Consider the following 23,440-nt stretch of genomic DNA (forward strand, 5'->3'; position numbering starts at 1 on the left):
TTGCACAAACATGATTTGTATAGACGGTTTACCAGAAGGAAACCTTACCTGCACTCTCATCACAAACTCAACATTTAGATAAACAAGAGGAATTTGGGAACTTGTGCTGTGTTCTAAGGAAAATAAAAAAACCAAAACCAAAAGTTGTTGTGGAAAAGGAAAAGATCACCTTCTTAACTATAAAGCATTTGAGTGCATCTATTTTGCTTTGGGATTGTGTGGCTGCAAGTGGCACAGAAAATATTGTAAAGGTAGAAGGAACAGATCCTATTTCACAGTGAAGAAACTGAAAAGATACAAGTCAATAATCCAAATCAACCTTGAACAACTACAAGAAGCAAAAGATTACGGTAAGGTTTTGTTATCTCCTTCGCAACCCCAGACTTAATTATTATTAAAAAAATCTCTAGGTTGATTTTTAACATATCCAAAAAGAGAGAAGCGCTCAACCAGGGAACGAACAGTAGCGTAATAGCTTGTTCTAACTAGTTACCACCCCAGAAGTAGCCTCTTTTTGCCCAGCATCTGCCATGCACAGAGAAGAACTTCCCTGTAGTATCAATCTGATCCTGATTCAACAGTACAGTCCAGCTCCGAAATACCAGGCAATCCCTCTCTGAACGAGAGACATAGCAAACCTCAGATATATGTTTCAGCCTAATGGGGGCCTCATCAGTGAGGTGCAGCCATATCCCTCTAGGCACATTGGGTAATGGGTCCACGTTTGGTTCCCCACATCACTCTTCGGGAGACTTTCCAAGGGTCATAATTGGCATACACAAAAAGAGAAAAGCCCTCACCCAGGGAACGAACAATAGAGTAATAGCTTGTTCTATGGCTAGTTGCCACCTCAGAAGCAGCCTCTTTTTGCCCAGCATGTGCCATACACAGAGAAGAACTTTTCCCGTAGTATATCAGTCTGATCCTTACTCACCCTTAGGGAGGCTTGGCTCCCTGGTTGAGCGCTTTTTATGTATGCAAATTATGACCCTTGGGAGTATTCCTAAGGGTGATGCAGGAAACCAGACGTGGACCCGTTGTCCAATGCGCCTAGAGGGATATGGCTGCATGTCACTGATGATGCCCACACTAGGCTGAAACGTACATCTGGGGTTCGCTATGTCTCTCATTCAGAGAGGGATTGCCTTGTATTTCGGGGGGCTGAACTGCACTGTTTAGTCAGGATCAGACTGATATATTACAGGAAACTTCTTTGTGTATGGCACATGCTGGACAAAAAGAGGCTGGGGGGGGGGGGGTAGCTAGCCATAGTACAAGCTATTACGCTATTGTTTGTTCTCTAATTAAGTGCTTCTCTATTTTTGTATATTTATCTTAAAAATGCAGTGCATGCAAGAAAACCTAATCTTTCTGAAGTTGAAATATTCTGTAAGGAAGAGTGGGAAATACTCCTAATCAAGAATAAAAAGTCTGTTAGCTGGCTACAAAAATTATTTGCAATGTCTACTAAAGGCAGTGTTACTAAGTTCTGTCAGGAAGGTTGGCTAAACTTTTGCACATGACACATTTTATGTGATTTTTTATTTTTTTTCAATCATTTTAATTTTAACAAATTGTAACTGTGCATTTAAATTTTCAGATATATTTGAGTTTAAAATTGTTCACTGCAGAGTTTGTTGACATAGAAAATCAACAAAATATTATATTTGCCCAGGAGTTAAACACATAGCGCCTGATTCTCAAAAACTCACCAGCATGGAGAGAAATCGGCTTATTTTACTGAGATTTATATTGTAAATAAAGTGTCTCTCCTTAACATTACATACATTAGTATAGTTCCCTTAATGAGATACACTGTTTCCAATGTAAAAATTGTCTTTAAAACAATCCCTGAGGTGCCTCATAATACTGACAAGGCATCTTATAGAATCTCAACAGACCAGAGAGCTTTAGATAATCAGGCCCATAATAATTAAGGAACTTTCATGTATTAGAGCAATTTATTATTGCTTTAGAATTACCGTTTAAGTAAAGTAAAAGTACAGTGAAGTCAAAATTAAACTTTCGGGATTCAGATAGCGCATGCAGTTTTAAAATATCTTTCCAATGTACTTCTAATATCATCTACTTTGTTCATTTGGTATTCTTTGTTGAAGAGCATGCTCGGGAGCCGCATTGCACTACTATGAGGTAGCTGAACACATCTGGTGAGCCAATGACAAAAGGCATATATGTGCAACCACCATCTAGCTCCCAGTAGTGCTTTGCTGCTCCTGAGCCTACCTAAAAATACATTTCAACAAAAGGATACAAAGAAAATGAAGGAATTTGATAATAGAAGTAAACTAAAAGTTGTTTAAAATGGCTTGCTCAGTCTGAATCATGAAAGTTTAATTTTGTGTTTTACTATAATCCCATTAGCTTCCATGTGTCGTTATAACCAGATTCATTCACACATATATACACAAACTGCATATGTAAAGTACCATGCAATTTACATTTGTTTAACAGCTCCCACTGCTTACACCATCAGTAAATACTTCAATTAGCTGTCAATTTGAAATGAAATAAACCTACTTATCTGTATATATTAGTGTGTAAATACATCTGTGTTGTGTTATGCAGAAATAACTTGCTTGTGTTCGTTTTTAAAAAAGTTAGTGGCGAGGGGCCTTTTTACTCTCATGTATATCACTGTTTAAAAACATGCAAATCTATCCCAGCAGAACACAATTGGAAATTGGGCATCTTTTTTATAGGGTGAAGAACACATAAGCTTTACTTGTACTATTCTTTTTATTATTTTTCAAATGAGTCAATTCCGTTTATCTTTTTATATGTGCTGAAACATGCAGTAATGGCAGCACAATATTCAGAGCGCCAATGCAGATGAACAGATGTTCTGTTTTAGACCTCATCATGCCATGGGAATATGTTTTGGAGTCTGACTACCGTGGTCATATTGACAATGGTAAACCTATTGTTCTGCTCAAAAAGGAAAGCTAACATTAGATATCACTAAATCGTTGTGGTATTCCCATGAGTAACATAATCTGTTAACTCTCCCACTTCTGCCATCACAAAAACAAACGACAAAAAAAGGAGTAAAGCCAGAAAACACACTCATCCAGATTACAATTCTTTACATATTGATGGGTTTGCTAAATGTTCTTGTCTCAATTTACTTTTATGCTAACTCCTAAGAATTTCTTTTAATAATTATATTATTTTACACCTTCTGCTAGTAAATTAAATATCTTCTAATTACTGCCTACACTTTTTATTGCTATATTTGTTGGCCACTTATGGGTGATTTAAGAAAAGCTAATTTCTTCCTTTATTCAATGTTTTCTGTATGTTACATGTCATGTCAGCTTTATTAAAAATGCAGTTTGTATTCCGATGCAGAACAAGTGTGTGACTAATTTGTCATAACAGGTTTCAATGTGGAGACGGTGGAATACAAGAATATCAGCTTTACAGTGTGGGATGTAGGCGGCCAAGATAAGATCAGGCCACTCTGGAGACACTATTTCCAGAACACTCAGGGTAAGTTAAACACCTGTGCTGTTTCATGAAGAGGAAACTGACTTGAAAGTGGTACTGTGAGCTTTAGTTTAAAGGGGCATTTTGTATTTTTCATGATTGGCACTAAGAGTGTGGAATGTGCCTGGTAAAATTAGGTAGACTTTTATATGAATGAAAAAAAGTTTTCTGGGCATATAAAGTCTAAGAATGCATTACTATAAGGGTTGTCCTGGGGTGTTGCATCTCTTTAGAAAAGTGAGATCACATATAGGACCCAAAAGGGCGGTTGGACATGCCCTTTTGTAACCTGTCTGCCCCTTTGAGGCAAACAGCCTGTGAGCACTGTAAGTCTGTTGCCTGCATGAACCATTGCATGAAGACTTCCTCGTGCAACCTGTCTATTACCCTAAACTACTGTGTTTTTTATCTCCACCACCTTGGAGGTTGTGGAGGGGGTAAGAAGCAGCAGTTGGAAAGCTAGCTCACTTGATCTCACATTGAGCCCTTATTTGGTAAACTGATTATCTACATGGTTTGTGTACCTTTTTTTTGTGAACGACATTGTCTTTGATACTGAAACCTTTTGAGTAACAAATTTTGGAGCTCAGACACTTTTTTTTTATTTTTCAAACTTCAAAAGTTTTTATCTAATTTTGACTCTTGGTGTTAGCGTGGCTAGAAATAAATTCTGTCTTCCTTCTTTCAGGTTTAATATTCGTGGTAGACAGCAATGACCGAGAGCGAGTAAACGAGGCACGAGAGGAGTTGATGAGGATGCTGGCAGAAGATGAGCTGAGGGACGCAGTGTTGCTTGTTTTTGCAAACAAACAGGTTAGTTTATAGTGTTACCTTAGTAGCCAATGGGTTAAAAATATATTTTTCTCTTGTTAAGTGTAGTCAGTCCACGGGTCATCCATTACTTATGGGATTATATCTCTTCCCCAACAGGAAGTTGCAAGAGGATCACCCAAGCAGAGCTGCTATATAGCTCCTCCCCTCACATGTCATATCCAGTCATTCTATTGCAACCTAACTAAAGATAGGTCGTTGTGAGAGGTCTGTGGTGTTTTTAAACTTAGTTTATTTCTTCAATCAAAAGTTTGTTATTTTAAATGGCACCGGAGTGTGCTGTTTGTTTCTCAGGCAGCATTAGAAGAAGAATCTGCCTGCGTTTTCTATGATCTTAGCAGACGTAACTAAGATCCACTGGCTGTTCTCGCACATTCTGAGGAGTGAGGTAACTTCAGAAAAGGGGAATAGCATGCAGGGCCCCCCTGCAAACGAGGTATGTGCAGTAAATTATTTTTCTAAGCAATGGAATTGACTGAGAAAATACTGCTGATACCAATGTAATGTAAGTTCAGCCTTAAATGCAGTGGTAGCGACTGGTATTAGGCTGATGAGTGTGTGTACACTGAAGTATTTTTCTAGGGAATGGAATTTGACTCAGAAAATACTGTTAATACTGAAGTAATGTATGAGCCTTAACTGCAGTAAAAGCGACTGGTAGCAGGCTTATTAATAACACTTTATAACTTTAAAATGTATGTTCAAAACGTTTACTGGCATGTTAATCATTTTTTGTGAGGTACTTGGTGATAAAACTTATTGGGGCATGATTTTTACCACATGGCTAACTTTTGTTTCTGCATAGAAACAGTTAACTGAGCTTCCCCACTGTTGTAATATGAGTGGGAGGGGCCTATTTTAGCGCTTTTTTGCGCAGTAAAAATTCAGTCACAATCTTCCTACTTCATCCTCCATGATCCAGGACGTCTCTAGAGAGCTCAGGGGTCTCCAAAATTCATTTTGAGGGAGGTAATCAGTCACAGCAGACCTGTGACAGTGTGTTTGACTGTGATAAAAACGTTAATTATTAAATTGTTATCCGTTTTTGGGTATTAAGGGGTTAATCATCCATTTGCTGGTGGGTGCAATCCTTTGCTAACTTAATACATTTACTGTGAAAATTTGGTTGCTATAACTAATTTGGTTCATTGTTATTTCAACTGTGACAGCTTTTTGTGCTTCTTAAAGGCACAGTAGCGTTTTTTATATTGCTTGTAAATTTATTTAAAAAGTATTTTCCAAGCTTGCTAGTCTCATTGCTAGTCTGTTTAAACATGTCTGACACAGATGAATCTGTTTGTTCACTATGTATGAAGGCCAATGTGGAGCCCCATAGAAAGATGTGTACTAAATGCATTGATGTCACTTTAAGTAAAAGTCAGTCTTTACATGTAAAGAAATTATCACCAGACAACGAGGGGGAAGTTATGCCGACTAACTCTCCTCACGTGTCAGTACCTTCGCCTCCCGCTCAGGAGGTGCGTGATTTTGTGGCGCCAAGTACATCAGGGAGGCCCTTACAAATCACTTTGCAAGACATGGCTACTGTTATGACAGAAGTATTATCTAAATTGCCAGAATTAAGAGGCAAGCGTGATAGCTCTGGGTTAAGGACAGAGCGCGCTGATGATGTGAGAGCCATGTCCGATACTGCGTTACAATTTGCAGAACATGGAGACGGAGAGCTTCATTCTGTGGGTGACGGATCTGATCCAGGGAGACTGGATTCAGAGATTTCTAATTTTAAATTTAAGCTTGAGAACCTCCGCATATTGCTAGGGGAGGTATTAGCGGCTCTGAATGATTGTAACACGGTTGCAATTCCAGAAACATTATGTAGGTTGGATAGATACTATGCGGTACCGGTGTGTACTGACGTGTTTCCTATACCTAAAAGGCTTACAGAGATTATTAGCAAGGAGTGGGATAGACCAGGTGTGCCTTTTTCCCCTCCTCCCATATTTAGGAAAATGTTTCCTATAGACGCCACCACACGAGACTTATGGCAGACGGTCCCTAAGGTGGAGGGAGCAGTTTCTACTTTAGCTAAGCGTACCACTATCCCGGTGGAGGATAGTTGTGCCTTTTCAGATCCAATGGATAAAAAATTAGAAGGTTACCTTAAGAAAATGTTTGTTCAACAAGGTTTTATCTTACAGCCCCTTGCATGCATTGCGCCTGTCACTGCTGCGGCGGCATTCTGGTTTGAGTCTCTGGAAGAGGCCATTCGCTCAGCTCCATTGGATGAAATTATGAACAAGCTTAAAGCACTTAAGCTAGCTAACGCATTTGTTTCTGATGCCGTCGTACATTTAACCAAACTTACGGCTAAGAACTCCGGATTCGCCATCCAAGCACGCAGAGCGCTATGGCTTAAATCCTGGTCAGCTGACGTTACTTCTAAATCTAAATTGCTTAATATTCCTTTCAAAGGGCAGACCTTATTCAGGCCCGGCTTGAAAGAAATTATCGCTGACATTACGGGAGGTAAGGGCCATGCTCTGCCTCAGGACAGGGCCAAATCAAAGGCCAAACAGTCTAATTTTCGTGCCTTTCGTAACCTCAAGGCAGGAGCAGCATCAACTTCCTCCGCTCCAAAACAGGAAGGAGCTGTTGCTCATTACAGACAGGGCTGGAAAACTAACCAGTCCTGGAACAAGGGCAAGCAGGCCAGAAAACCTGCTGCTGCCCCTAAGACAGCATGAAGAGAGGGCCCCCTATCCGGAAACGGATCTAGTGGGGGGCAGACTTTCTCTCTTCGCCCAGGCTTGGGCAAGAGATGTCCAGGATCCCTGGGCGTTGGAGATCATATCTCAGGGATACCTTCTGGACTTCAAAGCTTCTCCTCCACAAGGGAGATTTCATCTTTCAAGGTTATCAGCAAACCAAATAAAGAAAGAGGCGTTTCTACGCTGTGTACAAGACCTCTTACTAATGGGGGTGATCCACCCAGTTCCGCGGACGGAACACGGGCAAGGATTCTATTCAAATCTGTTTGTGGTTCCCAAGAAAGAGGGAACCTTCAGACCAATCTTGGACTTAAAAATCCTAAACAAATTCCTAAGAGTTCCATCATTCAAAATGGAAACTATTCGAACCATCCTACCCATGATCCAAGAGGGTCAGTACATGACCACAGTGGACTTAAAGGATGCCTACCTTCACATACCGATTCACAAGGATCATTATCGGTACCTAAGATTTGCTTTCCTAGACAGGCATTACCAGTTTGTAGCTCTTCCCTTCGGGTTAGCTACGGCTCCAAGAATCTTTACAAAGGTTCTGGGCTCACTTCTGGCGGTACTAAGACCACGAGGCATAGCGGTGGCTCCGTACCTAGACGACATTCTGATACAAGCGTCAAGTTTTCAAACTGCCAAGTCTCATACAGAGATAGTTCTGGCATTTCTGAGGTCGCATGGGTGGAAGGTGAACGTGGAAAAGAGTTCTCTATTACCTCTCACAAGGGTTCCCTTCCTAGGGACTCTTATAGATTCTGTAGAGATGAAAATTTACCTGACGGAGGCCAGGTTATCAAAACTTCTAAATGCTTGCCGTGCCCTTCATTCCATTCCACACCCGTCAGTAGCTCAGTGCATGGAAGTAATCGGCTTAATGGTAGCGGCAATGGACATAGTAACATTTGCGCCTTCATCTCAGACCGCTGCAATTGTGCATGCTAAGTCAGTGGAATGGGGATTACTCAGATTTGTCCCCTCTACTAAATCTGGATCAAGAGACCAGAGATTCTCTTTTATGGTGGCTTTCTCGGCCCCATCTGTCCAAGGGGATGACCTTTCACAGGCCAGATTGGACGATTGTAACAGACGCCAGCCTTCTAGGTTGGGGCGCAGTCTGGAATTCCCTGAAGGCTCAGGGATCATGGACTCAGGAGGAGAAACTCCTCCCAATAAATATTCTGGAGTTAAGAGCAATATTCAATGCTCTTCTAGCTTGGCCTCAGTTAGCAACTCTGAGGTTCATCAGATTTCAGTCGGACAACATCACGACTGTGGCTTACATCAACCATCAAGGGGGGACCAGGAGTTCCCTAGCGATGTTGGAAGTCTCAAAGATAATTCGCTGGGCAGAGTCTCACTCTTGCCACCTGTCAGCGATCTACATCCCAGGCGTGGAGAACTGGGAGGCGGATTTTCTAAGTCGCCAGACTTTTCATCCGGGGGAGTGGGAACTTCATCCGGAGGTCTTCGCTCAACTGATTCATCGTTGGGGCAAACCAGATCTGGATCTCATGGCGTCTCGCCAGAACGCCAAGCTTCCTTGTTACGGATCCAGGTCCAGGGACCCGGGAGCGGTGCTGATAGATGCTCTGACAGCCCCTTGGGTCTTCAACATGGCTTATGTGTTTCCACCATTTCCGATGCTTCCTCGACTGATCGCCAAGATCAAACAGGAGAGAGCATCGGTGATTCTGATAGCGCCTGCGTGGCCATGCAGGACTTGGTATGCAGACCTAGTGGACATGTCGTCCTGTCCACCAAGGTCTCTGCCTCTGAGGCAGGACCTTCTAATTCAGGGTCCTTTCAACCATCCAAATCTAATTTCTCTGAGGCTGACTGCATGGAGATTGAACGCTTGATTCTATCAAAGCGTGGCTTCTCGGAGTCGGTTATTGATACCTTAATACAGGCTAGGAAACCTGTTACCAGAAGAATTTACCATAAGATATGGCGTAAATATTTATATTGGTGCGAATCCAAGAGTTACTCATGGAGTAAGGTTAGGATTCCTAGGATATTGTCTTTTCTACAAGAGGGTTTAGAAAAGGGCTTATCCGCTAGTTCGTTAAAGGGACAGATTTCTGCTCTGTCTATTCTTCTACACAAACGTCTGGCAGAAGTTCCAGACGTTCAGGCTTTTTGTCAGGCTTTGGCTAGGATTAAGCCTGTGTTTAAGACTGTTGCTCCGCCGTGGAGCTTAAACTTAGTTCTTAACGTTCTGCAAGGCGTTCCATTTGAACCCCTTCATTCCATTGATATCAAGCTGTTATCTTGGAAAGTTCTGTTTTTGATGGCTATTTCCTCGGCTCGAAGAGTCTCTGAGTTATCGGCCTTACATTGTGATTCTCCTTATCTGATTTTTCATTCAGACAAGGTAGTTCTGCGTACTAAACCTGGGTTCTTACCTAAGGTAGTTTCTAACAGGAATATCAATCAAGAGATTGTTGTTCCATCATTCTGTCCTAACCCTTCTTCAAAGAAGGAACGACTTTTGCATAATCTGGACGTAGTCCGTGCCCTGAAGTTCTATTGGCAGGCAACTAAAGATTTTCGTCAAACTTCTTCCCTGTTTGTCGTTTACTCTGGACAGAGGAGAGGTCAAAAGGCTTCGGCTACCTCTCTCTCCTTTTGGCTTCGTAGCATAATACGTTTAGCCTATGAGACTGCTGGACAGCAGCCTCCTGAAAGAATTACAGCTCATTCTACTAGAGCTGTGGCTTCCACCTGGGCCTTTAAAAATAAGGCCTCTGTTGAACAGATTTGCAAGGCTGCAACTTGGTCTTCACTTCACACTTTTTCAAAATTTTACAAATTTGACACTTTTGCTTCTTCGGAGGCCATTTTTGGGAGAAAGGTGCTTCAGGCAGTGGTTCCTTCCGTTTAAAGTTCCTGCCTTGTCCCTCCCTTCATCCGTGTACTTTAGCTTTGGTATTGGTATCCCATAAGTAATGGATGACCCGTGGACTGACTACACTTAACAAGAGAAAACATAATTTATGCTTACCTGATAAATTTATTTCTCTTGTAGTGTAGTCAGTCCACGGCCCGCCCTGTCTTTTAAGGCAGATCTAAATTTTCATTAAACTCCAGTCACCACTGCACCCTATGGTTTCTCCTTTCTCGTCTTGTTTCGGTCGAATGACTGGATATGACATGTGAGGGGAGGAGCTATATAGCAGCTCTGCTTGGGTGATCCTCTTGCAACTTCCTGTTGGGGAAGAGATATAATCCCATAAGTAATGGATGACCCGTGGACTGACTACACTACAAGAGAAATAAATTTATCAGGTAAGCATAAATTATGTTATTTTCATGCATTTTATGTAATGTATGATTTTCACACATAGAACATGATCTGTTCTCCTCTATTATTTCTACCAACTTTGGATATAAATAATGTGTTAAAGGAGTAGTTTCTGGATTATTGTTTTCTGCTTAATACCCTAGAACCACCCATAAAAAGAGAAAGCCAAAGTGACAAACAGATCCAAAGGTGTTTCAGATTTTGCATAGTCCCACAAATTAATTTATATCTGCATGAAAGGCCTTTGTTTATTTGTATTAATTGCCAACAAGGACGTTTTTAGGGGCAGGTAAACCGGGCAGCTTATACAATTCAGGGTGAACTGTGTGAATTCAGGGATGGTGTACAGAGCGCGCAGCCCAGCAAACACTGCATCATTTTTTATTCTGTATTGCAGCAGTGCAGGTTGCTAGATCATTCACCAGCAGCAATGCTTTACTGCCCAGTGCTCATTCTTAGGATGCAGGCTTTGAGCACGAACTGTAAGAGCCTTGTGGAAAACCCTGCACCCGGAACTACTGGGAATACCTCTGTAATACTACAGAGTATGGCACTGGTCCATCTAAGATGTGTGAAAATGCGATGGAAGCATTTTGGAATGTATAACTTAGAGCCAAATTCGCTAGAAACTGCCCTGGTTGCCAGAGTCCATGCTAGCAGCTGCCATGATATTAGAAGCTAGAAGTTCTATGATCGCCTTATATCACCATGTCTTAATAGAATCCTTCATTTCTTTCCAATGGCATGGAGAGTCCACTATTCCATTCATTACTGTTGGGAATTCAACACCTGGCCACCAGGAGAAGGCAAAGACACCCCAGCCAAAGCTTAAAGGGAGAGTATACACTCATTTTCATATAACTGCATGTAATAGACACTACTATATAGAATAAGATGCACAGATACTGATATAAAAATCCAGTATAAAATAGTTTAAAAACTTACTTAGAAGCTCTCAGTTTAGCTCTGTTGAAAAGGTTGTTGGAAAGCCCACTGCAAGTGAGAAATAAGACAATCCCCCCTCCCCCTTCTTTTGCATATGAAAAAAATTCTTTACACAAACCGGAGGAAGCTGGAGTAGGTAGCTGACGGTAATCTCATAAAACTTTGAGGCTTGGTTAGGAGTTAGGAGAAAATCAGAGCAATGTTATTTTAAAATAAGCAAAACTATACATTTAAAAAAAAAACCAATATGGGCTATATAAATCCTCTACAAAACATTTATGCAAAGAAAAAATGAGTGTATAATGTCCCTTTAAGATCCCTCCCACTTCCCATAGAGGAGGCAAAGACACCCCAGCCACAGCTTAAGATCCCTCCCACTTCCCATACTCCCCCAGTCATTCTTTGCCTCTGTAACTAGGATGTTTGTCGAAGATGGTGCTCTGAAGAAAATTTAATTTCAAGTCCCTTCAACATAGGACTGGGGTTAATGTTCTATCCATGTAAACATCTTAGTAAGAGTATTGGTAGCTGTTAGCTGCTGGATGTCGCAGGGATCTTCTCTGTTCTTCTTCCAGCAATCTGTGCTAACACCCCCACTTGGCAACCAGTGTTGGCTTACACTGCTTTCCTTTCTATCTCAGGTCTCTGTCAGCTGGATCATGGAAACTGTTAGACCTGGAAGGCTGCGTGTGCATCACAGCAATGGACCCCTTAGGTAAGTCCCTATTTTCTCTCTTTACTGGGAAAGATCTTTCTGGGACAGAGCGGATGGGTGGCCCAGTGGGTACCGTCAACCACTCAAGGGGTGATTACAGTGATTGTGGGGTCCCCGTGGTGGGATTTAGATCTCATGACATTTGAGTGAGTTCCCTCTGAGGATTTACAGCACATTACTGTATAGAAGGCTATGCATGTAACGCCTTCTCTTTGAAAAACAGCTTAGGCTTATCTGAGTATATTGAATAATGGCCAGATTTCTAGTGCGGTCTTTTTGGCGCGCTTTCAGGGGAGAACAGCTAGCCTTCAATCTGTGAAGGCGGATGACCTGAGCAAACAGATGTTTCCTCTAGGGGAGTGGGCCCTTTTTCCAGTTGTGTTCTCAGAGATAATCCTCAGGTGGGGTGTTCTTTGGAAGTTTCTTCTTATTTATCTGCTCCCTCCGTTTGTTCTTCTGCCCCGGGTCACCCCCCTTGGAGGTTACCTCAGAGAGCGGGCCTTCTACGTCAAGGTCCACTCCTTTATCAAAATCTAGATCTTCTAGATAATCTTATCGGATGTTTCTAGGTGTGGCACACCTACCTATCCTGGTGCGAGACTCAAGGTTTTCCTTGGCACAAAGTGAGAGTTTCTTGGATTCTGTTTCTCCAAGAGGGTTGGAGAAGGGCTTGTCTTCTAGTTCTCTCTAGAGACCGATTTCCATTTTTTTTGGTATTGCTACACTAAGTTAGCTAATCTGGACGTTCTGTCCTTTTCTTTAGATCCTTGTTGGGTTCAGGCATGCGTTTTAAACCTGTTGCTCCCCCTTGGAACTTTTAACTTTTTTCTTCGGTCCTTCCCCGGGCTCGTTGGAGTCTATACATTTTGGTTTGATATCAAACTCTTATTTTGTTAAGGTTAGTTTTTGTTGACTTTCTCTTCTGCTCATTTGAGTTTCAGAATTTATGCCTTGCAGTATGATTCCCCTTATCTGATTTTTCTAATGAATAAGGCTGATCTACGTCCCAAGTTGGGCTTTCCACCTAAGGTGGTCTCTGATCACAATTTCAATCAGGAGATTGTAGTTCTTTTTTGTCCTAATCCTTCTTCTCAGAAGGAACACTTTTGGTACTCCTTGGATGTGGTGCATACCTTGAAGTTCTATTTCCAGGCTAACAATGATTTTAGACAAACTTCCTCTGTTTGTTCTGTATGCCAGTAAGCGCAAGGGTCAAAAGGCCACTGTAACTGCTGTTTCTTTTTGGCTGAGGAGTGTCCTTCCTTTAGCTTATGAGGAAGCCGGTCAGCAGCCTCCTAAAAGGATTACAGCTCACTCTACTCATCCAGTATCCTATTCTGGGGGTTTTAAGATTGAAGCATCTAGCGGACAAATCTTTAAGGCGGCTTCCTGGTCCTCTTTTTCTACATTTTACAAATTTGATGGTTTTTGCCCTCGGCTGAGGCTTCATATTTGGGAGAGAAGTGCTTTCAGCGGTGGTGCCTTCAGTTTAGGTCCGCCAGCCTTTTGTTTTGTTTTTTGCCTCCCTGTCCATTCTGTGTCTTCTCTGGCTTGGGTATTGGATTCCCAACAGTAATTAATGGAATTGTGGGCTCTCCATGCCATTGGAAAGAAAACAAAATGTATTCTTACCTGATAAATTCTTTTCTTTCCTGTCATGGAGAGTCCACGACCCGCGCGTTTTTTTTTCTTCTTCATAAACGGAAAGAGTCCACAGCTGCATTCATTACTTTTGGGAATTTAGAACCTGGCCACCAGGAGGAGGCAAAGACACCCCAGCCAAAGGCTTAAATACCCCTCCCACTTCCCCCATGACCCAGTCATTCTTTACCTTTCGTCTCAGGAGGTTGGCAGAGAAGTGTCAGAAGTTTCAATAGTCTCTTATGGAGGGTAGTACTATTTGGAATGGGACTGGAGTTTTAAGTAGTCCTGTTAGCCTCTCAGTGAGAGCCTGGATGAATGTTAGAGTCCGGAGATGTAAGGAGAGTCTTTTTGCAAAACCATCCCGACTCATGTTAACAGCTCCACCAGCAATCAGCGTTGACGATCGTTTCATTTTACTTTAATCATACTGTAATACAACTGTTTATCAGAGAGGGGCTACAACCTTTTGGGGATAACTTTAACACAGGGTCTCAGTGAGGCTCCTTTGTATCTTGAAATCATGGGTTAATATCTCCTGAGGGGGGTTGTGAACAGGGGGGTCTTTAATCATGTTTGTTATGTGATTCTGTCTGCTAATGTGTAGTGACACTTAGGCTCATGGCTTTTTTAGAACATAACGGTCTATGGCAAGTGAAGCGGCCTTTACGGTCTGGCTGCACTTTTTCATGGACAGCACGGTACACCTTGTAACAGGGCATAGTTACGTTTTTGCTCTCCATTTCCGCATTCCTGAATGTGTGGCGATGGAAAAATGTCTGGTATGCTGGTGTCTGGGTCCTAGGAGGTGGTTAGTGCCCCAGCCATTGGAAAAGTATGGTGCCGTTTATTTTTCTTATTGGTCCATTTTTTCAATATCCCAGTTATGGAGGATTCTGATTTTTTGGAGACGGATGTCTCGGATTTAGATTCTACTTCTTGCAAAGAATATGAATTGGCTTGGGTGATACATGCCTATCAGTTATGTACCGAATGCCGTTTTAGAGTGCTCCGTTACTCTGGATCGGGGATGCAGGGGTCCACTGAGCCATCCGCCTCTAGGGATTCTGTTTCTCGCGAGTCGCGTTCCCTACAACCATCCCTTACTACGCATGCAGGTGACCCAAACGCTGCTTATCCTTCTCTGGAAGGTGGCTTGTTTCCTCCGCAGGTTATGGCACGGTTCCGCATGGCCATATTCTTGGCGCTGACGCATTTTACATCTCCCAGGAGTGTGTTTACAATATTGTCACTGTTCTGTTAACCAGGGCTCGTCAGGCGTGGGATCGCCTGGTCCAGTTCAGCCTTCTGGAGGAGCGACTGCCCCTGAGGCTTCAGGGGGGCAACTTTCGGGGCCAGGGTCCTCATTTGCCCCAGCGGAGGTAAGTTTTTTTTTTTTTGCCTTTCGTTATAGACTAGCACGCCTTAGTGTTCTATTGAGGCACGTTTTGGCGATGCTGGAGGATCCCACTCTTAACGGGTTGGGGAATTCTCAGTCTTCCTCTTCTAATGGCATGCACGATTAGACAAAAGGGGAGGAAGTTATCTTCTTATCGTCTTCTTTTATTTTATTATCCTTTCCATTTCTGAGCTTGGAAGTATCATATCCCTGTTGGGCTGGTCCTGCGGGGGTGTCCGTTATTCCTGGGCGATAACCTGCGGGTTGCCCCATATTTAATTTTAATCCGGTTAGGATGGATTTTATTTGATTTTAAAAGCTCATGTTTGTTATTATATTTCATTTGGAAACTTTCTTCTCTGGAATTGATACTCACGATTTTGTGGTCGCTCTGTTACTTCTATGGATGGTTTTTTTTCAAGAGTGAGGACATGTTTTTGTCCTGCTAGGGGGTGACTTGTGTGGCCGTTGACAGTTCTGGGTGCCCTTTGCTTCAGGCTGGTCCTGACTTGGGTACTGGTTCTATATCAGAATCCTTTTTAGGATTCATTCCCTTTTTATATTCTTTCGGGTTGAGGCTGTCTGGACCTGGTCCTTTTTTTTTTTTTTTTTCTTGGCGGCTTTTGGCTGTTTCAGTTACAAAGTTGGGGGCCTTGCGGCTATTTCTGCTTCTGGGAGTTAGTCGTTTCCATATCAAGGACGATAGACTGTGTTATCTCCTTTCCACTGCTAGCTTTCGCTTTGGATCTTCCGCAAGGGCTTGGGATGCTCTGCCTTCTTCTCCCTTGGGTGTGGTCCTACGGAAAGATAATCTGAGAGGATTATGGAGACTAGTCTATATCTAAACTCTTTTTTTCGGGTGACTTTGTTCTCGTAATTATTCCCTTAGTCTTGGACTTCGGGAGTGTTGTCCATTGTTCCTTGGGCTTTAGAGTGGCTGCGTGACTTTGTCATTGCCTTGCTCCTTTTTGGCAGGGAGTTTGTCTCCTACTAGGGGTGTTGTCTTCCCTTTTTGGGCTTGGAATTCTACGAGTTAAACCTGTACCCGTTTTCCGGGTTAGCCCAGTTCACATTTCCTGTGATGTCTGCTCTGCTTCAGACGGGGTATCTTGTGCTCCCCTGGGGGTATAGTTTGTTTTAGAACGGGTTCAGGGTTCTTGTCACTGATCCTTCTTGGATGTTGGAGACTTATGTTCCTGTGAACTGTTCAGGACAGGGTTCTTGTCTCTGATTCTTCTTGGAAGGTCTGGAGATTTTATGATCTGTGCTTTGTCTATACCAAGTCCTAGGGGGTTCTCCTTGGGAGTGTCCTTAATTTTGGAAGAGCGGATTGGGTTAGCACCTGAGCTCTATTGGGGGGGGGGGGGGGTGAGCTCCTCTCATTTTCCATTCCCCATGGGGTTTGGGATCACCTTGGTCCCCTTGTTTTCTCAGACATGCATTTTGGTGAGCCTTCCTTGGGGGGGGGGCTCTGTTTATCTTCTACGTTCATTTCTTGTGGGAAGGTCTGGCTGCATTCTTGGGATTCGTCTTTGGATGATGAGTGCAGTGTTTTGGCTCTTCAGGTGTCGAGGTCAGGTGTTCGCCTAAATGAGCTTGGAGCGTGAGGCTTAGGGTTTCTGAATATTTCGATATTCTGAGCTGCTGTTCAGCGGTTTTTGAAGAGCTTTGGTTTCAGTTGTTTCCAAAATGGACACACTCTGCTTAGGGAAGATTCTCTTCTCTGTTCAGACTCCAGGATTTTTGATCCCTTGGATGCTGTGCAGACTGGGGTTTGGGTCTGCCTCCCTTTGTTTCTGCTGGATTGGTTGGGTTCTTCTTAGCTTGGCCCTGGTTTTCGGGGTTTTCGCTTGGTATCCTTAGAGCTTGTTTGTGCCCTACTTTGTGGTTCCCTGGAGTCCTTTTATTGGAGGTCTTATCCATGTCCTTTCTCCTTTTTGGTAGAATTTGATGGTTAACCCTTTCTCTAGTAAGGGGTGTGTTGTTGTGGGACTAACTGTCGGGTGACGGTGTCTCTTCGGCGGCTAGTTTGGCTCATTCGAGTTTAGTTCCTGCGATCTCTAGCAAGGTTATAGACTTCTGCGGGTCAGTGTCCTTGGGCCTTTTCCTTTTTTCTTGGCTTCGGTTGAAGCTGGTTTTTGTTTGGGTGGGAGTTTTCAGGCCTGGTGCCCTTAGAATGGGCCACCTCTTTGTTTGGGTGGGAGTTTTCCGGCCTGGTGCCCTTAGAATGGGCCACCTCTTTGTACCCTCCCGTTTTAGCATTCAGTGTCCTCTATAGCTTGGGTATTGTTTTCCCAAAAGTAATGAATGCAACTGTGTACTCTTTCCGTTTATGAAGAAAAACTTAAATTATGCTTACCTGTTCGACTTCCGGTTGGGGGAAGGAGAGTGAGCACGCTGCAAAGACTCTCCACTAGGCTCGCTGGGCCTAGCAACAACTCCCCACATCATAGGACGCCTTTGCCGGCTAATACCGGCTTGGATAACGGACCACTCGGTCCCAGATGCGGAGGTCCTTATATGCCTAATTAAGCTTCGTGGCAGAAGCTGCTCTGCCTACCTATCTCTACAAGCGGAGAACTAGTACTAAAACTGAAGCACCGACCTCTCACCTGGATGAGACGGCACCATAACAAGGACCGTGAAGTGTCGGTGTCAGTGTGAGGACACAAAGCCATTGAGTAACTCGGAGGACCGGAAGAGAACGCAGGCTTGGTGTTCTACCCGGTGTGGACGCCTGTAGAGCTGGTCCGAGGAGTGATCGAGGGCAGCAATACCGGTGCGGCATAGAGTGGAGACGCTGCGGAGGCGAGCGGCACCTGAGGGCTCCTGGCTGACACAGCCTGCGGTGGTCCCGGAGGAAACAGAGAGAAGGAGTGATCGAGGGCAGCAATACCGGTGCGGCATAGAGTGGAGACGCCGCGGAGGCGAGCTGCACCTGAGGGCTCCTGGCTGACACAGCCTGCGGTGATCCCGGAGGAAACAGAGAGAAGGAGTGATCGAGGGCAGCAATACCGGTGCGGCATAGAGTGGAGACGCCGCAGAGGCGAGCTGCACCTGAGGGCTCCTGGCTGACACAGCCTGCGGTGGCCCCGGAGGAAACAGAGAGAAGCGGAGACAAGACCCGGCCCGAGTGAGCGAGGCACACGGAGGGTACATACCCGGTGGGGAAAAAATCAAAGTAACAGGTACTATTCTGTAAATTATGCTTACCTGATCATTTTCTTTTCTTCAGACGGAAAGAGTCCACAGCTCCCCGCCCGTATTTTTTCTGTGGGGCATCTGTTATTATTGTTCTTCTGGCACCTTTTCACCCTGATATTTCTCCTACTGTTCCTTGTCCCTCGGAAGAATGACTAGGGGAAATGGGAGGGGTATTTAAGCCTTTGGCTGGGTTGTCTTTGCCTTCTCCTGGTGGCCAGGTTCTGAATTCCCAAAAGTAATGAATGCAGATGTGTACTCTTTCCGTCTGAAGAAAAGAAAATGATCAGGTAAGCATAATTTAAGGTTGTGTTTTTTTTTTTTTTTTTTTTATGCACATTTTTTTCCTATCCTTCTGGCACCTCTATACCCCTAGGTTTCTCCTACTTTTCCTTATTTCCTCGGCTGAATGACTGGTGGGGTATGGGAAGTGGGAGGGATCTTAAGCTTTGGCTGGGGTGTCTTTGCCTCCTCCTGGTGGCCAGGCGTTGAATTCCAAACAGTAATGAATGGAATTGTGGTCCCTCCATGCCAGGAAAGAAAATCATTTATCAGGTAAGCATACATTTTGGGGGTCTCTTTTATTGCTTTTTAATGGTTTTGTAATTCTTTCCTGAAAATATCTAAAACTTATTCCTAATGTGTTGCAATAAAAACCTGCATAGGTGTTTGTAAAATGTTGTTGATTTCTCATTTCAAAATATTCTGATTTCTGTTCAAACCTTACAGTAACAAAGTATGTTTAGATAAGAAAATAAAATTTTCCAGTTATTTGAATGGTATTACCAGTAGCTCTCAAAAGCTTGCCTTTATTTATAGCTTCCCTATGTCTGCACATTCTGCAAAATACCTTCCCAACTTTTTTTTCTTAACAGGACCTGCCGAATGCTATGAACGCCGCTGAGATAACAGACAAGCTGGGGCTGCATTCACTACGCCACCGCAATTGGTATATCCAGGCCACCTGCGCCACCAGTGGAGATGGTCTTTACGAGGGGCTGGACTGGCTAGCCAACCAACTGAAGAATAAAAAGTGAAGGTGACATCACAACCTACCTCCGCCTCCCCAGCGTGCACCTGCCTCTTCCTCCCCCATCCTTTTCGTCCCACAATCTCTCCCCAGGCATACCAGGTTGGTGTTGGTTTCTGGCACAGACCACACCATCCTACCTGCTTCTCTGGGTTCCACACTATCTCTTTATTTGCCGTTTTGGTTTGGGGTGTTTTTATCGGGTGCCGTGATTCCTGACTCATCCAGCTGCTGTTTCTTGCTCTTCTTTTTGTCCTTTGAAGATTTTGGTGGGGAAGGACTAGGGAGAATTGGCTGTATGAGCCATAATATCCTCCCCCTGGTAAACAGGGTTAGTACCTAAAAGGATATGGGAGCAGTGCTGTTTTGTGTCTGTATGTACTGTGGAAGCTCCCTATACAGACGACTTGAGGGATATATTTGTCTTTTTGTGTTTGCAAAGCAGGTTTTTTCCCATGTAAGATGGTTTTATTAGTGAAACAATAAACAGAATAGTTTCTTTTTAACAAGTAGTAATCCAAGATCTAGCCCTGAGATTAAACCCCAAATGCTTTGTACAATTACAAAGCTTCAGCTTAGTATTTTCCGTGATCTGTTTCCTTCCTGGCCCCTCTCACATTTGCAGCAAGACAACATAATAAAATTAACTAGTGTGCTTATGGATCAGTGTGATGATTACAAAACTAAACCTGTTGTATAAATCGGCACCAGAGTTGTAAAATAGCAGTTGCATTTATATTTATTTATTTTGATTAAGTCCTGTGCACCAGTTTTGTAATCATAGCACTTGATTGTTATGGCATAGTGTTTGAATTGAGGTGTTGAAATGTACCATATATAACAATAAAACAAATCCTAAGGGTCTGGCATCAGAAAAAAGTAATACACCTTGTATAGATGTTAAACTTCAGTGCTACTACAACTATTCCAGGGTGGCAGCTAGCTCATGAACTTCAATATATCACTCATGACAAGGACCTAATGGTAAAAAAACAACAAAAATGTTTTGTTTCACTGATCCAGTGAATGGACCTTGTGCACAATGGACCTTGTGCACAACTTGTCCCTATGTGTTTAATCTTTTTGCAGTGGCTAAACATATAGGGCACATGATTTGTATTAGTTTGACTTCTATGTACCATTAATAGTTAAAATGTAGTTAAATACCAGGACATTTACTCTTTTTCTTATGGGACTATAGTGATTTTATAGATAAGCTTAGGCCAGAGCTTAAGTGATCCGGTAAATGTGTGTCCAGAGTGCCTCAAATTAAAATTATAATTTTCACAAGTGTAATCTACATGACAATAGTGGAATAAAAAAGTAATGATAAAGTCTTCATTTATCACAAGAATACTAGAGCATTGTACATGACTTGGACAAGATCAGATTTCCTTTAGTTTTGTATATAAGACCTTATTAACAAACTTATCAAAAGTAGATTCCATGTCACTACAGTATAATATAGACCAAATGTGCTCTAATCCCACTGCATTTTATTGCAATCTATAAAGCATTTTAATAATTTGTGAATACATTATTGGTTCCAGTTAGTCTTTTACATATTAAAACAATGGCAATGGCCATTTCATATTTACAGTCATTTGGACCCTGTCTGAGAGTTAAATGTGTATGGTCTAAGTTTGCTGATTTTACTTAATTTTTGAGCACCTGCCGTAATGAAATAAGAGGTTATTCAAGCACAGTATGCTCCAGTAGTTAAAATGTCACCACCCTTATTTATAATAACTGGAAGTACTCCCAATGATGTCACTGTGGCAGTCAGCACTCATTCTGTCAATTACATCACTGGGAGTAGATCCAACTATTAGGTCGCTGTGGTTCCAAATGTGTCTTCTTGCGTTAAACACGAGTGTAGAGTTAAAATGTGCAACACCTCTGTTCAAACTCAAAGTTGCTTTTATATTCTCATGATTGTCCTGCATTAATATGAAGGAAAACAAAATAGAACGCAGTTATAAAGATAATATATATATTATATATGAAATTTGGTACTGACTATGAAGCAGAAGGTACAAATATATTTTAGTTCTGAGGTGAGATATCCTTATTTCATAATTATGAATTGATTTTCCAAGTGACCTTTTCTTGCCTGAACCTAGAATAGATGGAATATTTATTTGAGTTGTGGTATGCAGATGCTAGGATCTTGAGTTGTGCATGATATCTGAGTAAGTGAAAAGCATATCATAAATCTGGATTGAGGTGCCATTCATTTTTGATGTAACCTCTTAGAGAAGAAATCCATATAAGAAAAACACAACTTGTATTTAACAAGGTGTAAACATTGTTATGGCTTGGCAGAGATTTCTACCTGCTTTTGAACTAAACTTCCAGTAAATTACATTCCATTTCCACTCCTCACCATCACTTTATTTATTTATTTATTTATTTATTTATAAAATATTTTACCAGGAAGGATACATTGAGATTTCTCTCGTTTTCAAGTATGTCCTGGGTCCACAAGACATTGTATTGATAACATAGGGTACAATAAAATACAAAAAATAATAATAATACACAATATATGCAAAAATATTTAACATAGAACAGGTATTTAATCAACCATGACAGGTGCATTCTGTTTTGAGATATGTAGAGAGGGATCTCTTAAAGGTTATTAGGCTTGGGGAAGGTTTGAAAGTGTGCGGGAGGTTGTTCCATAATTGTGGTGCTCTGTAGGAAAAGGAGGATCGAGCTGCTTTCTTGCCACCAGTTAAGCAGACATTTGAGCATAGGCATCTTGCATGAGCTTTAGCATCTTTACATGCCCTGTAAGTTGTGGGGACATCTCAGACTCTCATCACACACCTACAATGGCTGGAGCTAATGCATTGGAAATTTGCTTTAAAGGCAAGTGTTTTATCCAAAGAAGAAGGGATTTAGCTGACAACCGTTTTTAAAGTTAATTTACATTTAAGGCAAAATTATTCATATTGATTGCAAAATCAGGAATTAAAAAACAAAACAAAAAAAACTACCTGATGAAAGTAAAAGATCCCAGGGAGGAGAGCGTTAGTTTGAATACTTAATGTTGGAGTTAACTTAAAAAAGCTTATTTGCAGGATTTATGGGCAAATGCTAGATCATTAAGCAACTTGTTTATATATTGTAATATCTTACATTTTAAACCTAATTTAAAGTTGGGTAAAGTGCTACTTTGTGTTGGATAATTCTCCAAATGTGTGCACTAATGAAGTTCACTTAAAGTGAGCACTGATGTTTGAATTAAATGATCTTCTGGCAGCAAGATGATTAAAATAAACACAAAAAGCCTAAATACAAATACATTATAAAATAAACATTAAAGTATTATTAAGTGGGATTATGTAAAGAACAAATATTGTTTCTTTAAACTTCAGGCAAATAAGGGTTTTGTGTAAGTGGCATGCCCATTACCTTTGTGACAAAGCCCCAAGTCATAAAACGTACCTAGAGTTGGCTACTGGTGGTCAAACTCTTAGTATCTATTCACGATCTCCCATTCAGTCCAGAGGTAAAGTATCTGAATATGTGACATTATTATGTTTAGATGCTCTTAGCATCTTACAATCCATGCAGTGCACTTTTTACATAAGGGACCATTTAGATTCTCCAGCAATGATTGATTTGATATTTCTCTATATACTTTGTATTTTATTTATATTTTCCTGCTTTTTCCTACTTCTGTGACTTCATGCTTTTTGCCTTGGTATCTCATTCTTAACTGTATTCTCTTCTTTCTCTTAATCTTTTACTTCTGGTCTGTGTGTGGTGTAAAGTGGAACGTATGGTTTTATGCTGGGTATTATTTTTGTTTGTATATTTTGGAATGTAAGCTGTATGTATTTAAAGATAATTAAACCACTGGAAACAAAATGTTTTGCATTTTATTTATTTTCTTGTTCCAGTCTGAGAAGTTTATTTTCCCAGTCTATCACATTCCCTCTCACCTCCTCAAATTTCTATCCTACACTTATATTTATACAGTTTCTTCTCATTTTTGTTACTGCTTCCTCCTTTCAAACATGCCTTGGTAATTCCAACAGCCAAAAAAAAATCTTTCAGTGCTAGATCCGTTTTTGCTTCTGGTATTTTCATGCCTTCCATACTTTCTCATCTATTA

At 41.9% G+C, this 23,440-nt stretch overlaps 1 protein-coding gene across 5 annotated transcripts in view; it reads left to right on the forward strand.

The window, feature by feature from the left end:
• Positions 1-23,193, forward strand: part of ARF3 (ADP ribosylation factor 3) — an 81,831-nt gene extending 58,638 nt beyond the window's left edge. For all 5 annotated transcript variants that reach the window (XM_053708068.1, XM_053708070.1, XM_053708071.1 and 2 more), the window contains 3 exons: positions 3,400-3,510; positions 4,196-4,320; positions 19,160-23,193. In XM_053708068.1, the coding sequence (XP_053564043.1) occupies positions 3,400-3,510; positions 4,196-4,320; positions 19,160-19,321 (398 nt within the window). In that variant the 3' untranslated portion in view covers positions 19,322-23,193. The remainder of the gene's footprint in view (positions 1-3,399; positions 3,511-4,195; positions 4,321-19,159) is intronic.
• Positions 23,194-23,440: the final 247 nt, after the last annotated feature.

The sequence above is a fragment of the Bombina bombina genome, chromosome 3, assembly GCF_027579735.1.
Source record: "Bombina bombina isolate aBomBom1 chromosome 3, aBomBom1.pri, whole genome shotgun sequence".
Lineage (NCBI taxonomy): Eukaryota > Metazoa > Chordata > Amphibia > Anura > Bombinatoridae > Bombina > Bombina bombina.